At 37.5% G+C, this 19,284-nt stretch overlaps 1 protein-coding gene across 1 annotated transcript in view; it reads right to left on the bottom strand.

Moving 5' to 3' along the window:
* Nucleotides 1-532: 532 nt before the first annotated feature.
* Nucleotides 533-19,284, bottom strand: part of LOC125241136 (cell wall protein RBR3-like) — a 59,366-nt gene continuing 40,614 nt past the window's right edge. Inside the window, exons 3-6 of the mRNA XM_048149469.1 lie at nt 9,760-9,884; nt 4,911-5,204; nt 4,646-4,835; nt 533-4,461 (exon numbers count right to left, since the gene is read on the bottom strand). Of these exons, the coding sequence (XP_048005426.1) occupies nt 1,722-4,461; nt 4,646-4,835; nt 4,911-5,204; nt 9,760-9,884 (3,349 nt within the window). The 3' untranslated portion in view covers nt 533-1,721. The remainder of the gene's footprint in view (nt 4,462-4,645; nt 4,836-4,910; nt 5,205-9,759; nt 9,885-19,284) is intronic.

Below are 19,284 nucleotides of genomic sequence, written 5' to 3'. Positions count from 1 at the left end.
CTAGGCCACTCTACAACCATGTCAAAATGACAAGCAGTAAGAGATTTCTTACAATCTGATCTATAACGTCACTATGACGAGTTCTACAGTGGCCTAGGGTTCCAATTGGTTGACTGTACGTACGTATGGTAATTATTACCATATTGTAGTATGTACTATTTATGAAATAGTACATTACGATACAAATGAGGAAAAGAGAAAGTTCGAAACGAGCGATAAATTAAAACACGACCGAAGGGAGTGTTTTAAATCAATACGAGTTACGAATTTTCTCTATGCACGTGTATCGTACGACGTTTTCAGTACATATGGCATATGGCCCTTTGAAGTAACGACAAAGGCATATACAGTTCCACTCGCTCTAATGCGATAAAGTAGCATATTACGATACAAGTGCGGAAAAAAGGAAATTCGAAACGAGTGGCGATAAATTAAAACACGATCGAAGGGAGTGTTTTAAATAGACACTCGTTATGAATTTACTTTTCGCACGTGTATCGTAAGACGTTTTTCAGTACAGAAGGCCCTCCGAAGTTTCGACCTGAAACTCCCTTCAGTCGTGTCTTAATTTATCGCCACTCGTTTCGGACTTCCTTTTTTACGCACTTGTATCGTAATGTACAAATCGTAACAGGACCTTATTATGTTTTGTTTTAGATAAACAAGAGTAACTCGTGTAGTATCCATGAACCATTTGACATTTATGGTCAATAAGCAACTATATCTATGTACCTAAATATGTCAACGGGCACCGATTCGCTTGTATAGCGTACTTGAGTATGTTAACTATTTGGTTAAATCTAATGTCCTTATGTCATTAAGCTCCAGTATGTTTTCACTTTTAAAGTTTTTCTCTGGCACTTTTGCTTCCTCTTGGTTATGAAGAGGAAGGACACTTAATAACTCCCTGTTATTGTTGTCATCTGCATTATTTTTTGGGCTTAAATTAGATTTTCTTTTTTCTGGCACTAGACTAGGTGCATCATTTTCTAAAATATTTTTTACCATAATAGGACTAGAAACAGTAGTGCGTTCCTTGCCTAAGTCGTCTGTATCAATTAGGAATGTTGAAATAGGTTGAATATTTTCCTTTTGGCTACCAGATTTGTCAAATACACTTTTATGACTAAGTAGATTAGTTTCATTTGTAACGTCTAATGTGATACTAGAATTTAACTGTAGAATACTACTATTGACGGACGTTATTTCAGGTTCGACAGTTGTGTATTCGTTATTCATTATATTTAAGTTCTCGCTGGAATTGCTTTTCGTATTTGTTTGTCGTTCAGTTGTTATTGAATGATCATCAATATTCTCATTTTGTTTGTCATTGAGGTTAGCTGGCTCTAAATCGTGTCCTTCTTGTAGTTTTTTAACGAGGCTTTTATTATTTTCTACTTCAGGTAAAAAAGGGTTCATTTCTGTTTCATGGTCATCGTACTCCGAAGAATGGGAGTTCGTGTGTTTTGTCGCTGGGAATGTGTTATTGTCAAGGGCTGATATTTCGTATATCGTAACATTGAAATTATTGGTGGGTGTTGTGTTCGCTGGTATGGTTTCTGCACTTATGTTCATAGTTGTCTGGTTAATGGTGTGTAATGTATTATTTTCTTTAGATTCTATGTTAAGTAAGTGTATATCATTATCGGATTCCTCCCAAACGGGGGCCGGTTCAGTTTCGTTAATATATTTGGCGTTACTTGTTATGTTGTCACTGTCACTTACGAGAGATTGTTCAGTTGTTTTGTAAATATATTCGCTAACAGTAGCGTATCACTTTGTTCGTTCGTTTTTGAAATTTCTTTCGGTTCTGTGGAAGCCAGAACGTTCGTAACATTTTTTGCCTCTGTGTTAACTCGTTTTACACGTAACTCTTCATTGTCATAATCATGAGAAATATACATAGGTACATACTGTTCTGGTGCTTTAGTGGTCGTTTTATCCATATTATTTAAATAATCTGGCTCAAAATCTTCGTTTGACATCCCCGGATTTATCATATCTTCTAAATCATTCACCGTTGTAGTTTCAACACCTTCCGGGATTTTATTAAATGTATTTGCGTAATTGGTTTCACTTACTGATACAGGTACCCAATCAGAATCGTTTGTAGCAGTACTATGATCAACAGTTGGTTTTAATGTCATATTTTCTATAGCTGTATTGTTTTGTTTTTCAATAAACTTTGATGAACGGTTAATAATATAATCAAATGAAATATCGGAAGGTTCATTTGATGTTTCTTCTCCATTTGTCTGAGAATCATGTGCAACTTTTTTGTCAAGAGATTTAACGAGATGCTCTTTTTCTATATTATCTTCCTTTTTTGTAAGCAATATTTCTTTGTTTGAAGATTCTGTTACTGGGTGGTGGTGATTATCGGCCTGGTTTTTACTCTCAGATGTACCATAAATTTGGTTAGTAGACGATTGGTTGGAGTTAAAAGCAGTAGTATTTTCAGTGTTAGTGGTCGTAACGGGGGCTAGTGTAGTTTTTGTTTCCGCGTCATCCGTTTCGTTTGGAACTTCATTAGTCTTTGCTATAAATTCGAATGACAGCTCGTCTTCGGTTACATTAGGACGGTTGGTAGCGACTAAGTTAGTAAAATGTATTCTTTCAGTCTCATCATCTTTTGAGTTGTCATTTTCAATAGTTTTATTGTTATCATACTGAAGCCAGTCATTGTCACCATTTGGATTCAGGAAATGTAAGTTATTTTCTCGTAGTCCGTCATTTTTCGAAACTGTACGTTCTGAATTAGCTTCTAACGATGGTTCTGAAGTTGTAACAACGTTCACTTCTGAATCATTGGATAATGGCACGTTTGTGACATCAGTGTATTCATCAGTACGTTCACCGTTATTCGTAGGTTCTGTATCAGATTCCTTTTCAAAATTGTTTTCTGTGCTTCTTTCCACGTCATTTAATTTCGCCTTAGACTCATATATCATATTAGGGTTAACTGTTAATTCAGTAGCAATTTCTTCTGTGTTTTCCGTTGTCGTAGTTTGGTCTTGTAGTTGTGACTTAGATGTAACAATTGGATTGTAATCTGATATTTGCGTTGTGGGATTAGATACAATATCTTCCTGTATTGCAGACTCTTCAGTTGATCCCTGTTTTAGGATATGGTTTGGTTCAGTTATGGAATTAGAGTCTATTTTAGATTCTGTTCCGAGATCAGGCATACTGTTACTAATGTCTGTTACTGTGTCGTATTCATTTTTTAGTTCAGAATGTTTAGTGCCTAGTTTAAGTACTGTTATTGGTTGTGGAGTTGTCGTTAATACAGAGATATGTACTTCTTCTGAATGTAACGATGTGCTATTAAGATCTGAGTCTGGATGAGTTTCTTGTTCTACCACTGCTTTAGGCTGAGGGCTTCCTTCTGGTTTTGATAATTCTGGTTCAGAGGAAGCATGCGTTTCCAACTCAGACGTAGGTTTCGTTTCAATTTCTGATTTTGTTTCAGATGCTGGTGGAGTTACCGGGGTCGAAGTGGACTCAATTTCTGGTTCTGACAATAGTGTAGGGTTTAACTCCAAATGTTGCTTGGCCTCTGGTTCTGCAGAAGATTCGGACTCGGATTCAGAAGAGGGTTCCCCTTCTGGCTCTGCAGATGGTTCAGGCGATGGTTCAGAAGATGGTTCTGGTGATGGTTCAGGAGAAGGTTCAGACGATGGTTCAGAAGATGGACCGGACGACGGCCCAGGCGTTGGTTCAGAAGATGGTTCGGGTGAGGGTTCAGGCGATGATGCAGAAGACGGTATGGGCGACGGTTCAGAAGTTATTTCAGGTGACGGTTCAGAAGTCGGTTCTGGTTCAGAAGTTGGTTCTGGTTCAGGTTCTGATGAAGGTTCCGGTTCTGCTTGGATGATAGATGTGCTTCTGTATTTACTTTCATTATTAGAATCCATATTCATAGTTTTTTGTTCATCATCGGCGTTGTTTTCATGACCAAATATGTGCGAAAATTTAAGATCTGGGTCTGTTGCTGTGGTCGTTTCTAATACCATAGTATGAGTTTCTTTCCAGTCGAAAACATTGTCATCTGAATTCTGTGTATTATGTACACTGTTTTCTATGTTGATGTTGGTATTAGTGTGATCTGAATCCGAATTTGCGAAAGCATTGTTTGGCTTATAACTGTCATCCGCTGAATTAGGTACACATCTGTGAGGGTTAGTGATATCAGGAATTTGATTTTGTGGACAAATGCATGTAAAATCTAAGGTATTTTCATCGAACTCGCAACCGTATTCACAATTGTTTTTATTTATTTGACATATGTCTAAAACTCTCCTTGCTTTTACTCCGTCTATGGCAACATGATAAAGGCTTATCATCCTATTGTGTCTATCCAGATATTTTTCCAAGTCAGCCTTTACTTCATTAGGGTTTAACTCGTTATTAAGTGCAGATTTGGAGTGTATTCTGTACATTACGATGCCCACCTCTTTCCTAAAACAGATAAACAATATTTATTAGACATCTCTAAATCATAAAATAAAAAAAAACAAGGCTAATTAAAACTAATGACTGACCGCTGAGATTGGTCTAAGGTAAATCTAAAAGTTAGAAAAACTTAGTACCTATGTCAGGATTTAGCTAGGTATAAATTGTATAATTATATAATCATGATTACCTGGGCTTGATAAATTCTACTAAAACATCATTGCCGTTATCGTTCATTATGTCCACGCCAAATAGGGCTTCTTTTAGCGCCTGGGTGAAATCTTCTGTAAATTGTTTGTACTCGTTACTTGCAGGATCGTCAAGCGCAGCTGGCAATTCTTCATTGTCTATTTTTAATTCGCCTTCTATTACTTTAGGTACTGAAAAAAAATTTAAAAATTATCGTCGTGTGACCAACACAATAAAAAAATAAAAAAGTTTATTTTGTTACATACCATACATTGAAAAATCATAATTATTATCGACATTGGGTTGGTCATAATCCTCATCACTTCCGCGAGTGGTTGTATCATCATTGGCAACTTGTGGTTCATCAAGATTATCTGTGTCCAGAGGGCTGTCATCGTGATGTGAGTGGTCGTGTTCGTGATGATGGTGGTGGTCGTGGCCGCCGTGGCTGCCGTGGCCGCCGTGGCCCGCCTGCCCGATGCCGCCGAGCGCCCGCGCTGAGCTGACGGATGCGTTGTACTGTTCCACTGGAGTCGGAGAATTCGTGAATAAAACTCCCGCTGCAAAGTGCAAAGGATAATAAGAGTTTTGAATGATTCACGGTTATTTTCATTAGACTTATATTGACCGGGATATAGACCGTGATTAAATTGACCGTTAATAAAGGGTAGCAAGGAGGAAGTTGATCTGTTGTTACGACACCTGAACAGCGTGCATCGATCCATGGCGTTCACATTGGAAATGGAAAAAGATAGGGGTATTGCATTTCTTGATGTGAGCTTGAAGGTTGGAGCCGAGGGCATGCTGGGACACTCTGTCTATAGGAAACCGACGCATACAGATCGTTACTTGCATGCGAGCTCACACCATCATCCCAGACAGTTAAACTCGGTCGTAACATCACTAACCAATCGAGCACACGCTTTGTGTGACTCCTCTCATCTTGTACAGGAGTTGAACCATGTTCAGAGAGTCCTGAGGAGAAATGGTTACCGAGTTAACGTTAATAAACGGGATGCAAAACCCAAGCATCTCATCGCGTAGAGAGACAACCAGCGTTTATGCCGTACGTAAAGGGAGTGACAGATAAGATCTCTAAAATACTAAACAATTACTCTGTAAAAACTATCTTCACCCCACACAGGAAAATTGCACAGTTCTTGCGGTCACCTAAGGACAATTTTCCTCTGGAAAAACCTGGTGTGTACAAAGTTGAGTGCAGTTGTGGCAGTTCTTACATAGGGCAGACCAAGCGCACTATTGCCTGCAGAATTAAAGAACACATTGCTGCAGTCAAAAAGAACGATACTCGCAAGTCTGCTATTGCTCAACATCTCATTGAGTCGGGTGCAAATCATTGGATCGAGTTGCATAGTCCTAAGGTAATTTCGACGGAACGCCACTACATACCGAGATTGGTAAGAAAAGCCATTGAGATTCACAAATATAAAAATTTCAATCGTGAGGATGGCTTCAAACTATCTAATGTATGGAATCCAGTGATTTGTTTGTGTAAAAAACCGGTGAAGTCAGAATTGAACATACGTAGTGACACTGTGAGTGTAGTGTGTTTGGACAGACCATCGAGTGTGAATGCGACCAGTGGTAACGCTGAAAGTGAACGCAGCCGACGCGCGCGAAGGAGGGTAGATCGCGCGCTGTCTATGCAACTTTAACATCCACCCGCCTTCGTTAGTTTTCCGTGATCATGATGCATGCAACTGCGTCGAAATATCGGGAGCTCGACAAAAATCAAAAAGGTAATCACGGTCTATATCCCGGTCAATATAAGTCTAATGCAAAGGATAATATTTCAATCGACGTTACAATTATATCAGTTAAGTATACAGTGAGGCAGTTGTTACGTGAAAATGGTCTTAATAGTACATCTTTCCTTGATTTAAAATTAATGAAGATTGGCGTTTATAGATTTTGAAAAATGCATATGGCAAAGGATGCTTGAAAAAGGTTTTTGCTATATATTTCGTAGCCAACCTCATCAAACGCTTCACAAAAAAAATGCATACAAATTGAATAAAAATGAAAACTTATATTTTTAAATGTTAATCGATTCCTTTCCAGGATGAGATTTCGATACCAGCACGGGTAGCATGGTGGCGCGATAGACGATAAAATATCAGGCCGTCCCTATCGCACTATAAATAAGTGCGATAGGGACGGCTAGATGTTTTATCATTTATCGCGCGACCATAATTGCCTGCCTGGATGTGGTATACCACAGCTATAGCTGCCCTCAGCCCCTCACTGACCCGCTATCAAAATACACCCTGTATACTATAAGTGCATGGGTACGAGGGTATTCGTATTTGTAGTACCCATAGCTTTCGCCTTGTGTAAGCTATTCTTGCTTCAACTTTAACATATAAAGTGTGGGAGTGTCATTTAAAACGTCATCTTTTCCCCGTGTAGGACTAGATTGGTTATTATGGTCATATCACGCGCCTTTTTGGGTGCCACTGCCACGTCGAACACGCAGTCGATCAATTGTGGAGGTCCTAAAGTATTATGCTTACTCCGTTACTATAAAACACCATATGACTCCGTTTACTATAAAACACCCTTGATAGTCATGTAAAACTATTTATATAAAATACGAGATAAGACAGATAAGTTTACAAATGATTAGGTATTATCGCATTTTCGGATTGCCTTGTTTATCGGTTTATTTAAAGATGAGCTGTAGGTATCAGCAGTCAAGTGCAACAATGAACAATGAGTCAAAAGTACGAGTAGTTAGTACCTACCTTAGTAATATTGGATCGCTTAATAATTGTAGCATATTTGACTTACTCAAAGGTTTATTATTTTGTTTGAATCACAGTATCTTTTATTAAGTAATTACATATGTAAGTACATATAATAGCGTGATGGTTAATGGTTATCAAGAATCTGGAGATCTCAGAAATGTTAGAATTTGGTTCTGTGTTCCAACTGACTGTAACAACAGCGCCGCGCCGTTTTAATCCTATGTTAACACAATAGCGATGTTGTCAAATACGTGACGATATGCTCGTATAAGTTTGCTTTGAAGATATGATATGAATGATAACATCAACCAAATCCGATTGGGTACCTATTAAGGGTAGACTGATTTAGACGGTACGAGATCTGGCATGGAAGTTTTAGGTACTTATAACATTCTCTGTTTTGCCCAATGGTTGACTGATAGAGAATGCCTTAAGGCGTTAAGTCCGCCATTTGTACTTTTTATTGATAATTTGTGCAATAAAGTTTAAATAAATAAAGAAATAAACATTGCGGCATTTGATTGGATAATGCCGAATGATGAATTGGATGTAGTATCAATAGTCCGCAATGTATCTAAAATCTATACTAGAAACCATAATCAACAGCGAAAAATGTTACCAATATGTTGCCGTCCAAAGGAAATTTTTATGCAACAGATTTTTTTTTCTAAATGATACTTGTAGCAGTTTTTCTAAATGCAAGAAATAATGTGATTCGACAGTTTAAAATAAAATGTTCTAAATACAAATTACATAAAGGCGGTGGCGCCCGAGTGAATATGACACCCGACTTCATCCGGAGGTTGCGTAGCCTACGAGCCGATTTACAACCACAACCTCCGAATAAATTTTTTTTAACCGCCTTCCAACTCTCAAAGGAAGGGGTTATCAAGTCGTCTGTATGTTTTTTTTTTTTTTTTTTTTTTAATGTTTGTTCCTCGATATCTCCGTCGTTACTAGACCGATTTTGAAAAATTTTTTTTTGATTAAATGTATATGCATACAGATTGGTCCCATTTTTCTCAGAACCCAGTTCTGATGATGGGATCCTGGAGAAATCGAGGGAACTCCACAAATCTGAAAGGCATACATATGGTGATTTTTGTGTTTTTAAAGGAACAGCATGCATTTACGTACGGAACAGTGACATTTGGTGCAGTGGAACTCCTGATGATGGTCAGAATGGAACTCCTCAAATCTGAACGGCACACTTATAGTGACTTTGGTATTTTTATAAGAACAGCATGCACTTACGTCCAGAACAGTGATATTTGGTGCAGTGGAATTGCTGATGATGGTCAGAACGGAACTCCTCAAATCTGAACGGCACACTTATAGTGACTTTGGTATTTTTATAAGAACAGCATGCACTTACGTCCAGAACAGTGACATTTGGTGCAGTGGAACTGCTGATGAAGAGTGAGCCGCCCCTGGTTAGAGTTCCGTTCTGATAATCATTCTCATCTGTAAGTACTTCAGAATCATCCAGATTTCAAAATTGGTTCAGAAATGAAGGAGATATCGAATAACAAACATTAAAAAATATACAGACGAATTGATAACATAATCCAATATTTGAAAGTATTTATCACCAGAAGGAAGGCGGTTTTTTTTTCTTAAAAATTATTTGTTCATATATTTATTGTGTTAGATTAAGTTTAGTAGTTTAAGTTCTTTTTATGATTTTTTATACAGATGTACCAGTTTGAATAAATAAATCCCTCACCTGTAGAGAGAAGTCGACAACATTCGTAGGTATCAATGAGTTTTTCGGAACTTATGTATCCCTTTAATATTTTCCGCTAGCTTTTCCGTGAAGGAAATTCCTAGGAGGGGACTATAGCCCGTATGATACATATCTCGTGCAAGAGAGGAGGGTTGAGTCCAGGAGTGGGACGTATACGTATGTGTTACCAACAAGTGGGCTTTTTTTATAAACTTTCTAACAGTTGCCAGCAATGTACGGCACACACACTTGTCAAGTGAGGACAATGACAGCTCATAAGTATGAGCGATGTGAGTAATGACAATTAAGAAGTGCATGCATTACATTGAAGGTTGGGATTTGCGAAAATTATTTTTTCAGTTAATTTAAATAACTATGATTTGATGATATGAGCAAACGATTGCTAACTGACTGTATTATTATTGGTTTCATTAAATGCCCGGGTGGTGGTAACACACTGTATAGGCTCAACTAGGTATTTATATAATGAGATGTAATATTTGTAACTAATGTTATTACTTGATTATTAGACTGGTTGTATTGCCGGTATTACAACAGTTACGGACATAATTGGATGATAGTTTCTAGTATAAATGAAAATGAGCGTTGAAAGGTACTGACTGGCGGCGAGCGCGATGAGCGCGACGACGGCGGCCAGCACGAGGCCGAGCAGCGTCCAGCACAGCGGCCGCCTGCAGCCGCCCTTCTCGCCGCGCTTGTCCGCTGTCACGTACAGCTTCTCCCCTCTGGAAATCACAAATGGGAACTTTACTATTAACAAATGGATTCTGTGAGGACAACTTTTGGTTTCAATTACCCTCAGCAGGGCTAGCACACGATTGGAGCCACAGTATCTCGCCGCGACATAGATGACACGCCTTGTTCTAATTGTATTATTGACATAAGGACGGGTAGTCTATCTCGCGCCAATCATGTACTAGCCCTACAGGTATATCCCAAAATAACTACAAAGTAGTATGACAAATAGGTACGAATGTTTATGAAAAAGTACTATTGCATGATGTGGTGCAACAAGCATCCTAAAACTGTTTTTCTATTTTTCATTTGACCATCATGACGAGCAAAATATAGGTTACTTATTCAAGCAGGTTTTTTGCACTAATGACTACCAAGAAAAATCACAGACGGACAGATAGATGGACATGGCAAAAGTTACTATTGGACCACGGAGCCCTAAAAACCTACGTTAATGTAACATATCAAGATACGCCTAAAATATTTTCAAAGGTTTGCTAAAATTAGTAGCTGTTTATAAATTAATCCACCACGGCCCTCTAAATACCTAACTGTATATACTATATTTCTGTAGGTACCTTATTAAATATGTACTACTATTCTCAGAAAGATACATATTATCTCGGGCCTTGTTAAAACCATAAGTGTAGTAAATCTAAAGAACTAGTTAGCCACTGAGTTACAAATTTAATCTTTCAAACGAATCCTGGTCCGGAATGTTAGTGGTACCTACGCTCGTACTTTGGATTTGGATTACCTACGCGTCAATGCCACCTAGATTTAAGCGTAATGCCAAACACGCTTACCTAATAGTAATAAACAATTGTCGCTTTCAATGAATAGGTAACATAACAATGTGCAGCGGTAATGTGTTGTCATCGGTGGATTCGACTGTTACGGCTTGTCAACAGCGCCGATGCGCATTTTTGATGTCCGCATTTAACTATAGTAAATAGGTACACACGGTATACCGGGTGGGCCCTGTAACAAAAGCAAAAAATTAAACTCTAGGCTTTACTCCTTACACTGACCAACATTTTTTCAGCGACTTTTAAAAATAACTTGTATTTTTTTGATTTTTATCACCCTTGAAACTTTTTCCTAAGAGGTAATGTAATAAACCTACTGCGAATGTTGGTCAGTTTATACACCGGTCAAATCTTACATGAAAATCGGCTAAAAAAACAAAGTGTGATGTAAAGCTGGATTTTTGGTATGTTATTTGGAGTCCTTGGGGGAATGTAAGACTACATTTTGCAAGCAAAAAAAAAGTGTGCTAACTTCGTAATTTAAAAAAAAAAGTAAAAAAATCGGACTTTTTTTGGTTTTAATTTTTTTATTAAAAAACTATGCGTTTTTGGTCAAAAGTTGCTTTGTAATGTTGAACGCGCATTAAATTTTAAACAGTTTGACATCTTTTTTATCAATGTCCGTCAAATAGTTTTCGAGATATGAAGCGTCAAAAAAGGTTAATTTTTGACGCATTTATAAAATGTAGCGTTTTGCCAATATTTTTAGACAAATATCTGCAAAATACTTCATAATATGATATATATTGCAATATAACATTGTATAAAATTTATTTTGCATTAGTTTTAGTGCAAATAAAGGTCAGTAAGACGAATAGTTACTTTGGTAAACAAAAAAAAATCTATAAATAGAGAAGCCAAGAGTCTGGTAGATTGGTTAAGGTAAAATAGTTTACGCTAAAAGTTTTAGGTTGAAAGTGCTATCTATTCGATCTTACTTTCTTTGATATCCGTTTATCTGAAAAAAATGTCTAAGCTAACTTTGCATCGATTTGACTATTACTAATGAAGAAATAAAATACAGTAAAATTTTGAAGTTTAGTAAATCACTACATAGTATAAAACATAGTCGCTGTTTCTGTCCCTATGTCCCTATGTATGCTTAAATCTTTAAAACTACGCAACGGATTTTGATGCGGTTTCTTTTAATAGATAGAGTGATTATAGAGGAAGGTTTACATGTAGGTATAGTACCTGTGCGAAGCCGGGGCGGGTCGCTAGTTAGAAAAATAAAACAGAATTTGTTACATTTTACTTTTTCCTTTTTGAGGGTCCTGGTTCTGCATCTTGATGGCACAACTCCTGTAGTGATAGAAAGTCCACTTGAGTTGTATTTTACCACCAATTGCTGTGGAATAAACTACGGGAAGGGAAAGCGCCCACGCCAATTATTAAGATACTGGAGAAATGGTATTCCCAGCAGAAGAACGTAGTAAGATGGAAGTCAACTCTGTCCACAGTCAGCGGGCTAAACTGTGGCGTGAGACAAGGAGGCAGTATGTCTCCAGCTCTCTTCAGCGTGTACATGGATGGGCTGTCGCAGGCTTTGACCAGTACCGAGGTTGGCTGCTCCATCAATGGGCAAATGATAAATCACATCGCATATGCAGACGGTACATATGGTCCTACTAGCACCATCGGTGGGAGCTATGCGTAAGTTACTTGCAGAATGCGAGAGATACGCCAGCCAGCATAACATGAGATACAATCCGGACAAGTCTGAATTTATGCTCATGGAGGCAGCACATATGCCCACACATGTACCACCTCTTTTGCTTGATGGAGTTCAATTGCGGAGAGTACACGAAGTCAAATATCTTGGCCACATCTTGTTGTCCAGTTTAAAAGACCAGGAGGACATAGAAAGGCAGAGGCGAGCCACCGCAGTAAGGGCAAACATGTTGGCTAGAAGATTCGCCAAATGTAGTGACAGCGTAAAAAGACAGCTGTTCCTCAGTTTTTGTACAAGCATGTATACTGTCGAGTTATGGTCCGACTACACCTGCGCGGCGGTGAGAGACCTGTGCGTGCAATACAACACATACTATGTACTGATATTTCGTTAAACGGAGAATACTATGATTCGGGCACGTCCACGACAACGCTCGTGAGATTGCATCGATGTAATTGACCCTCAGTGATATGCTTTAAAAACCAGTCCGTACAAGAACAATTTCGGAACAATATGATTCAATTAATTTTAGTGTTTTCTACTCGTAAATATTTTTTTCCGCCAAGCGGCGATCCTGAGCTCTTTCTGACCGTAAACTTAACTTACTAAATAAATGTTGATTTGATATACGCAAATATGTGTCTGAGTAATACTTGAATAGCCCCCAAATAATAATAATTCGTTCTCCGCTACGCCTCCTGTAAATATATGTAAACTATCCCATTTAGCCATTACCATCCACCGATTATTTCTGATCCAGTTATACTAGACTTATGATATAATCCTATTTTTTTAAATAACTGGCACTCTTTTGGTCTTAAATGAAAGCTAGTGAAATTTTATTTTACAATTTATGTAATAGCCTGAGTTGTTTTGCTGATATCAGTCTCAAAATATGAGCAAAACGAATATTTTCATAGAAAGGGGAAAAATGCTCTTTTTTTGACGCTTCATATCTCAAAAAATATTTGACAGACATTGATAAAAAAGATGTCAAACTGTTTGGAATTTAATGCGCTTTCAACATTACAAAGCAATTTTTGACCAAAAATGCATAGTTTTTTAATAAAACGGCAAAAACCAAAAAAAGTCTGATTTTTTTACTTTTTTTTTTAAATTACGAAGTTAGCACACCATTTTTTTGCTTGCAAAATATAGTCCTACATTCCCCCAAGGACCCCAAATAACATACCAAAAATGCAGCTTTACATCACACTTTGTTTTTTTATTTCTCTTTTTGACCAGTGTATTAAGTAGTATGTCTACTGTTTAATTTTCTGCTTTTGTTACAAGTCCCACGTCCCAACCTGTATAACAAATATACATGAACAGCACGCGAAGCATGGTCGCGCGATAGACGATAAAATAGCAGGCCGTCCCTATCGCACTATTTATAAGTGCGATAGGGACGGCCTGATGCGTGCGACGCTAATATTTATTTCATTTCATTTCATTTATTTCTTGCTTTTGTGGGTTTACAATAGATCTTACAACTAGACATCAGTGCTTTTACCACAAACCCTGTTAGGGCGCTGCATTATTATATACTTATAAACTAAAATATACAATATTTACAACATACCTAACTACCATGCAGTTTACATATGTAGGCTCTTAAAACTATTCAGACTCCAAAAAGCTATAATATTCATTTATATCATAAAAACAATTAGCAACCAAAAATTCTTTAACACTTTCGCTACCAAGAACCCGACTGTCGGGCACACCGCTCGTAGAAGCGTAGCCGATTACATGGGGAAACCCGTATGTAGCGAAAATGTCGTAGCGCCGCGTAGAGCCCGGTTTCGAAAGTGTTAAGAGTTTTATAAAACAAATTTTCTTTTTCTATTAATTTTATACAATCTGCACGGGAAGCATGGTCGCGCGATAAATGATAAAACATCTGGCCGTCCCTATCGCACTTACTAATAGTGAGATAGGGACGGCCTGATATTTTATCGTCTATCGCGCGACCATGCTTCCCGTGCTGGTAATAGTTTATTATAAATATTTATATAAAAGCGTGTTCAATAGTTATTTGTTATACAAGGGGGCAAAGTTGTATTTTAACGCCGAGTGTGAAATTGAAAAACGAGCAAGTGAAAGGATTCTATAGTTGAACCACGAGCGAAGCGAGTGGTTCGAGAATAGAATCCTGAACTTGCGAGTTTTTTAACACATGAGAAGTAAAATACATTTGCACCCGAGTGTAACACAAAACTTTTCCCCGCGCTATAGCGAGGAAACTACAACGCAAACAATGCGTTTATCACTGCTTCCAGTAGTTCCACAGGTGGTAAATCCTCTTTATTATTAGATTCACCTGCTTTTATCAATTTTTAAGCAGTTAATTTGACTTTATTCAAGGTCAAATTACTTTACCCACTAGTGGATAAAATGCGTTTTTACCCGCTGGTATTAAAGGACAAAACACGTGTTTCCGAGCTAGTGAGGGGAAATAGTTATTTGTTATACAAGGGGGCAAAGTTGTATTTTAACGCCGAGTGTGGAATTGAAAAACGAGCAAGTGAAAGGATTCTATAGTTGAACCACGAGCGAAGCGAGTGGTTCGAGAATAGAATCCTGAACTTGCGAGTTTTTTAACACACGAGAAGTAAAATACATTTGCACCCGAGTGTAACACAAAACTTTTCCCCTCACTGTAGTGAGGAAACTACAACGCAAAAAATGCGTTTATCACTGCTTCCAGTAGTTCCACAGGTGGTAAATCATCTTTATTACTAAATTCACCTACTTTTATCAATTTTAAAGCAGTTAATTTGACTTTATTCAAGGTCAAATTACTTTACCCACTAGTGGATAAAATGCGTTTTTACCCGCTGGTATTAAAGGACAAAACACGTGTTTCCGAGCTACTGAGGGGAAAATATTTTTGTTTGCGTAAGTGTGTGATACCCAGATATAAACCAAATCGACGGTAGGTACTTCGGAAATTTTAGAATTTCACTCTAGATAATACTTTAAAGATACCTATGCGAAACAGGGTGTGATTAACTTTATCAAATACGAAGTTCCGATTTTATCATTACTTTTTATAACGGTAATAAGTCGCATTATTACCTAATACTTGGATATCATGAAAAAAGTGTACCTATTACCTAAGTGCATAATTGGTGTTGCCCTGACTTTGACTTTAAAGAGCTAGTCTTTTAAAATATAAGACTACTTGAATGGCGACCATGTTGGGAAGAACGTCGTCATAAAAGACCGCAGATGCGCTGGGCGGACGATATCAAAAGGACAGCTGGGAAAAAGTGGCTCCAGATCGCACAACACCGTGACGAGTGGCGCATGTTGAAGGAGGCCTACACTACACCCGAAGGGTAGAAACAGGCTAAACAGAGAGAGAGAGAGAGAGACCAAAAAGGTACAAAAGAAACCCTTATGGCGCCGCTCTGTCCGTCTGTCTGTCTGTCGGTCACATTATTAAATATCTCGAGAACTACTTATGCTATCGCTTTGAAATTTTGAATACTTATGAACATTGTTAACCTCTACAAATTGAAAGTATTATTTTTTTAAATGTATTAATATTAATTGCAGAAAATGGCCAAAATGAAAGGGGGGCAAACTGAAAATTTCAAGTAACTAGGTCAAGTGGGGTATCGTTAGAAAGAGCTCAAACTGTACATATCAAAACTATTTTTTATAATTTTTTGGTTGAAGAAAAAAACTGTTTTATGAAGGAAAATGTAAAAAAAAAAACCGTTCCCCGAAGTTTACCAACATAAATATTACAGGAAAAATAAAATCATACACGTATCTTGAAAACTTTTTTTTTTATTTATAAAAAACCTTTTTAGATTTCCATTTTCAATTTCAACACCCTTGCGGGTGTTTATTGTACCTGTATTTTTTAACAAAATAACAATGAAATTACCTGCTTTCAAATAGAGGCAAAATGGTTAAAATCAGTTAACGCAATAAACGATTATTCCATAAAAATCATCTTCCATACTAGCTCGCGCGCATTAGTTTACTCAATTTGCCGATAGATGTTGCTGTACGTTGAACGCTCATTTCCTACATCGCGTTTTTCCTGATTTAATGAGGTCGGTTCAGGAGCGTCCTTGCGACATGTCGTAAGTCGTAAAACTATTGAAGTCGAATAGTCTTGATTTTATTTGGACGTCGTCTAACAATAAAATTGTATATTAAAATATTACTTGCTATGTGGGAAATTGAGTCTTGAGGGATTTAGTCAAATCTGTAGAGTTCTATGAATAACATTTTGATGATTCTACTAAGTATTGAAAGTTTGTACGAACCCTCGGTGAGCGAGTCCGAATAGCACTTGAGCGTTTTTAAAATTTGCGGTGTATTGTGGTCTGCGAAACATAGCGTAAATAGTATTTTATACAATCGTGATATAACAGAGCTTTTCAGTCGAGTACCATGTTTGGGCCACTCAGCATTTTTCTATAAGTCCATCATCTTCATCATCAAATGGACGAATGATAAAATCATTCAAGTTAAAATTAATGTTAATAGCGTCGTTCACCGTTGCATCAACATCGAATTTCCTGGCAACCAATTGTTTGTAATAACCGAATCTGATTGGTCGATAACACGATAGATTAAACATAGTTATTTGTTTTACAAGGGGGCAAAGTTGTTGTTTAACCGCACGTGCCAATATTGATACCCGAGCAAGCGAAAGATTCCAATATTTTCAAAAAGTGGAATCTTGAGCGTTGCGAGGGTTTCATTCTAGGCACGAAGGTTAAACAAGCTTTTCCACCGAGTGAAACACAAAATGTTTTCACCACACCAACTCGAACAAATTACTGACTAGAAAACATGAAACTAAATCAAATCCATCAATTTAAACAATATTTATGATTCAAAGTCACCATTTATAGGTAAATTCTACCTGCCAGCTTAAGACATCAAGTTAAAGTTTGTATGAAATTACTTTGCAGTCTTGTGGATAAAATGCAATTTTTCTATCCGTTTTCGAATAGCAAAGATTGCCTTTATTAGTTGGTGTGGTGAAAAAAATTCTTATGACATTTTGTCTTTGGTTAGCTCAATAGTTTCTAATAAAATAGACACGGAGCCTCTACCATGAGATTTTGCCGTTTTAGAATAGGTACTCTAAGGGATGTAACGGGGTCGAAACTTCGGAATGCACCTATTATAAATTAATTACCTATCTTAGGCGATACTATAGATTTTTTTACCACTTAAAAATTACGTAAGTACTTACAAAATTAGTAATTTTTATTAGCCTTTTGAATTTGTTATATACATCTTCGTGAGTAATAGTAGGTAGGTACTAATAGTTTGTACTACACAACCAAGTTTATTAGAAAAGTCATTATCATCACAAATTTGTGATATTGATATCAAGTTATCATTTAATCGCGAAGCGTCTGGTTGAGGTAACTGGTGACCGAAGAGCTGGCGACTTCCTCGCACAACGTATCAGCATTGCGATACAGCGAGGAAATGTCGCCAGTATCCTTGGTACAATGCCTCAAGGGCCTATTTTAGACATTAGCTAGCTTTTAAAGTTTAGTCTTAGTTTCTTATAGAATTATGTAAATATGTTCATATGTAAATAAAGAGATAAAAAATTTATGGAGATTGTCTATAATCCCAAAAATCTCGCAAGGGACAGAACGAAGTGAGGTCTCAATACCAACGAGTTTACATAGTTGTGGTCGTTTAATGCGAGATGGAAGGCAGAGAGGTCGGGTCCCGGGGGCGCGCTGCAGACTCTGCTCTGGAGGTGAGCGCGGGGTCGACGACCGCGCATTGTGCGCTCCTGCCGGCTCCGAGCTCCGACACAATAACATACCACCACACACCACACCAACACTCGCACGTGAGCTCACACCTCAACTATGTATTGTGTATCAAACGAGTATACCAACTGTTCAAAATCATCAATTTCGATAATCGTAGAACTCTTGATTTACCCCAATAGACATGTACACTTGGACATTTTGCAGAAACACAAGGGCAATAAATTAAACCAGATATAGAATTAATTAGTAAGTAGGTATTATCATGAATTAAGAGTTTTTTTTAAGTTACCTACTCTTAATTTTCACCCCACAATAAATTTTTCAGCAGCACCGTATGCTGTAAACATGCGACGACAGTTTATGACGTTACTTATACATACTTACGCGATATGAGCTTTTAAAAGTAACTATCAACGAATGTTAACGCAGTTAAGTGTTAACAAATTTGTTGTTCTGTTACATAGCGGGCCGAATTGTTTTACACATAAAATTTTAATTTTAGTTCTAAGTAAAAGTTTTAATTACATTTCTTATAGGTATACCTATCCTATACTAACCAAGTTAAACGATTCGTCTGTATTACACACACTGTATACCTAGTAAGTTAATTTAATTTTCAAAATAGATCCTAATGTCACTAATTGCAAACTTTGGTAACAATGGCACTAGTTTGACAATACTGTCTCACAGTCCGTGTCCGGTCTGGCGCAGTCGGTAGTGACCCTGCCTGCTGCGCTGCGGTCCCGGTTCGAATCCCGGTAAGGGCATTTATTAGTGTGATGAGCACAGATATTTGTTCCTGAGTCATGGATGTTTTTTATGTATATAAGTATTTATATATTATATATATCGTTGTCTGAGTACCCACAGCACAAGCCTTCTTGAGCTTACCGTGGGCCTCAGTCAATCTGTGTAAGAATGTCCTATAATATTTATTTATTTTTCCCCTCACTAGCTCGGAAACACGTGTTTTGTCCTTTAATACCAGCGGGTAAAAACGCATTTTATCCACTAGTGGGTAAAGTAATTTGACCTTGGATAAAGTCAAATTGACTGCTTTAAAATTGTCAAAAGTAGGTGAATCTAGTAATTAAGATGATTTACCACCTGTGGAACTACTGGAAGCAGAAATAAA

Source organism: Leguminivora glycinivorella, chromosome Z (assembly GCF_023078275.1).
Source record: "Leguminivora glycinivorella isolate SPB_JAAS2020 chromosome Z, LegGlyc_1.1, whole genome shotgun sequence".
NCBI classification, from domain to species: Eukaryota; Metazoa; Arthropoda; class Insecta; order Lepidoptera; family Tortricidae; genus Leguminivora; species Leguminivora glycinivorella.
This window is presented reverse-complemented; position numbering and strand designations above follow the sequence as displayed.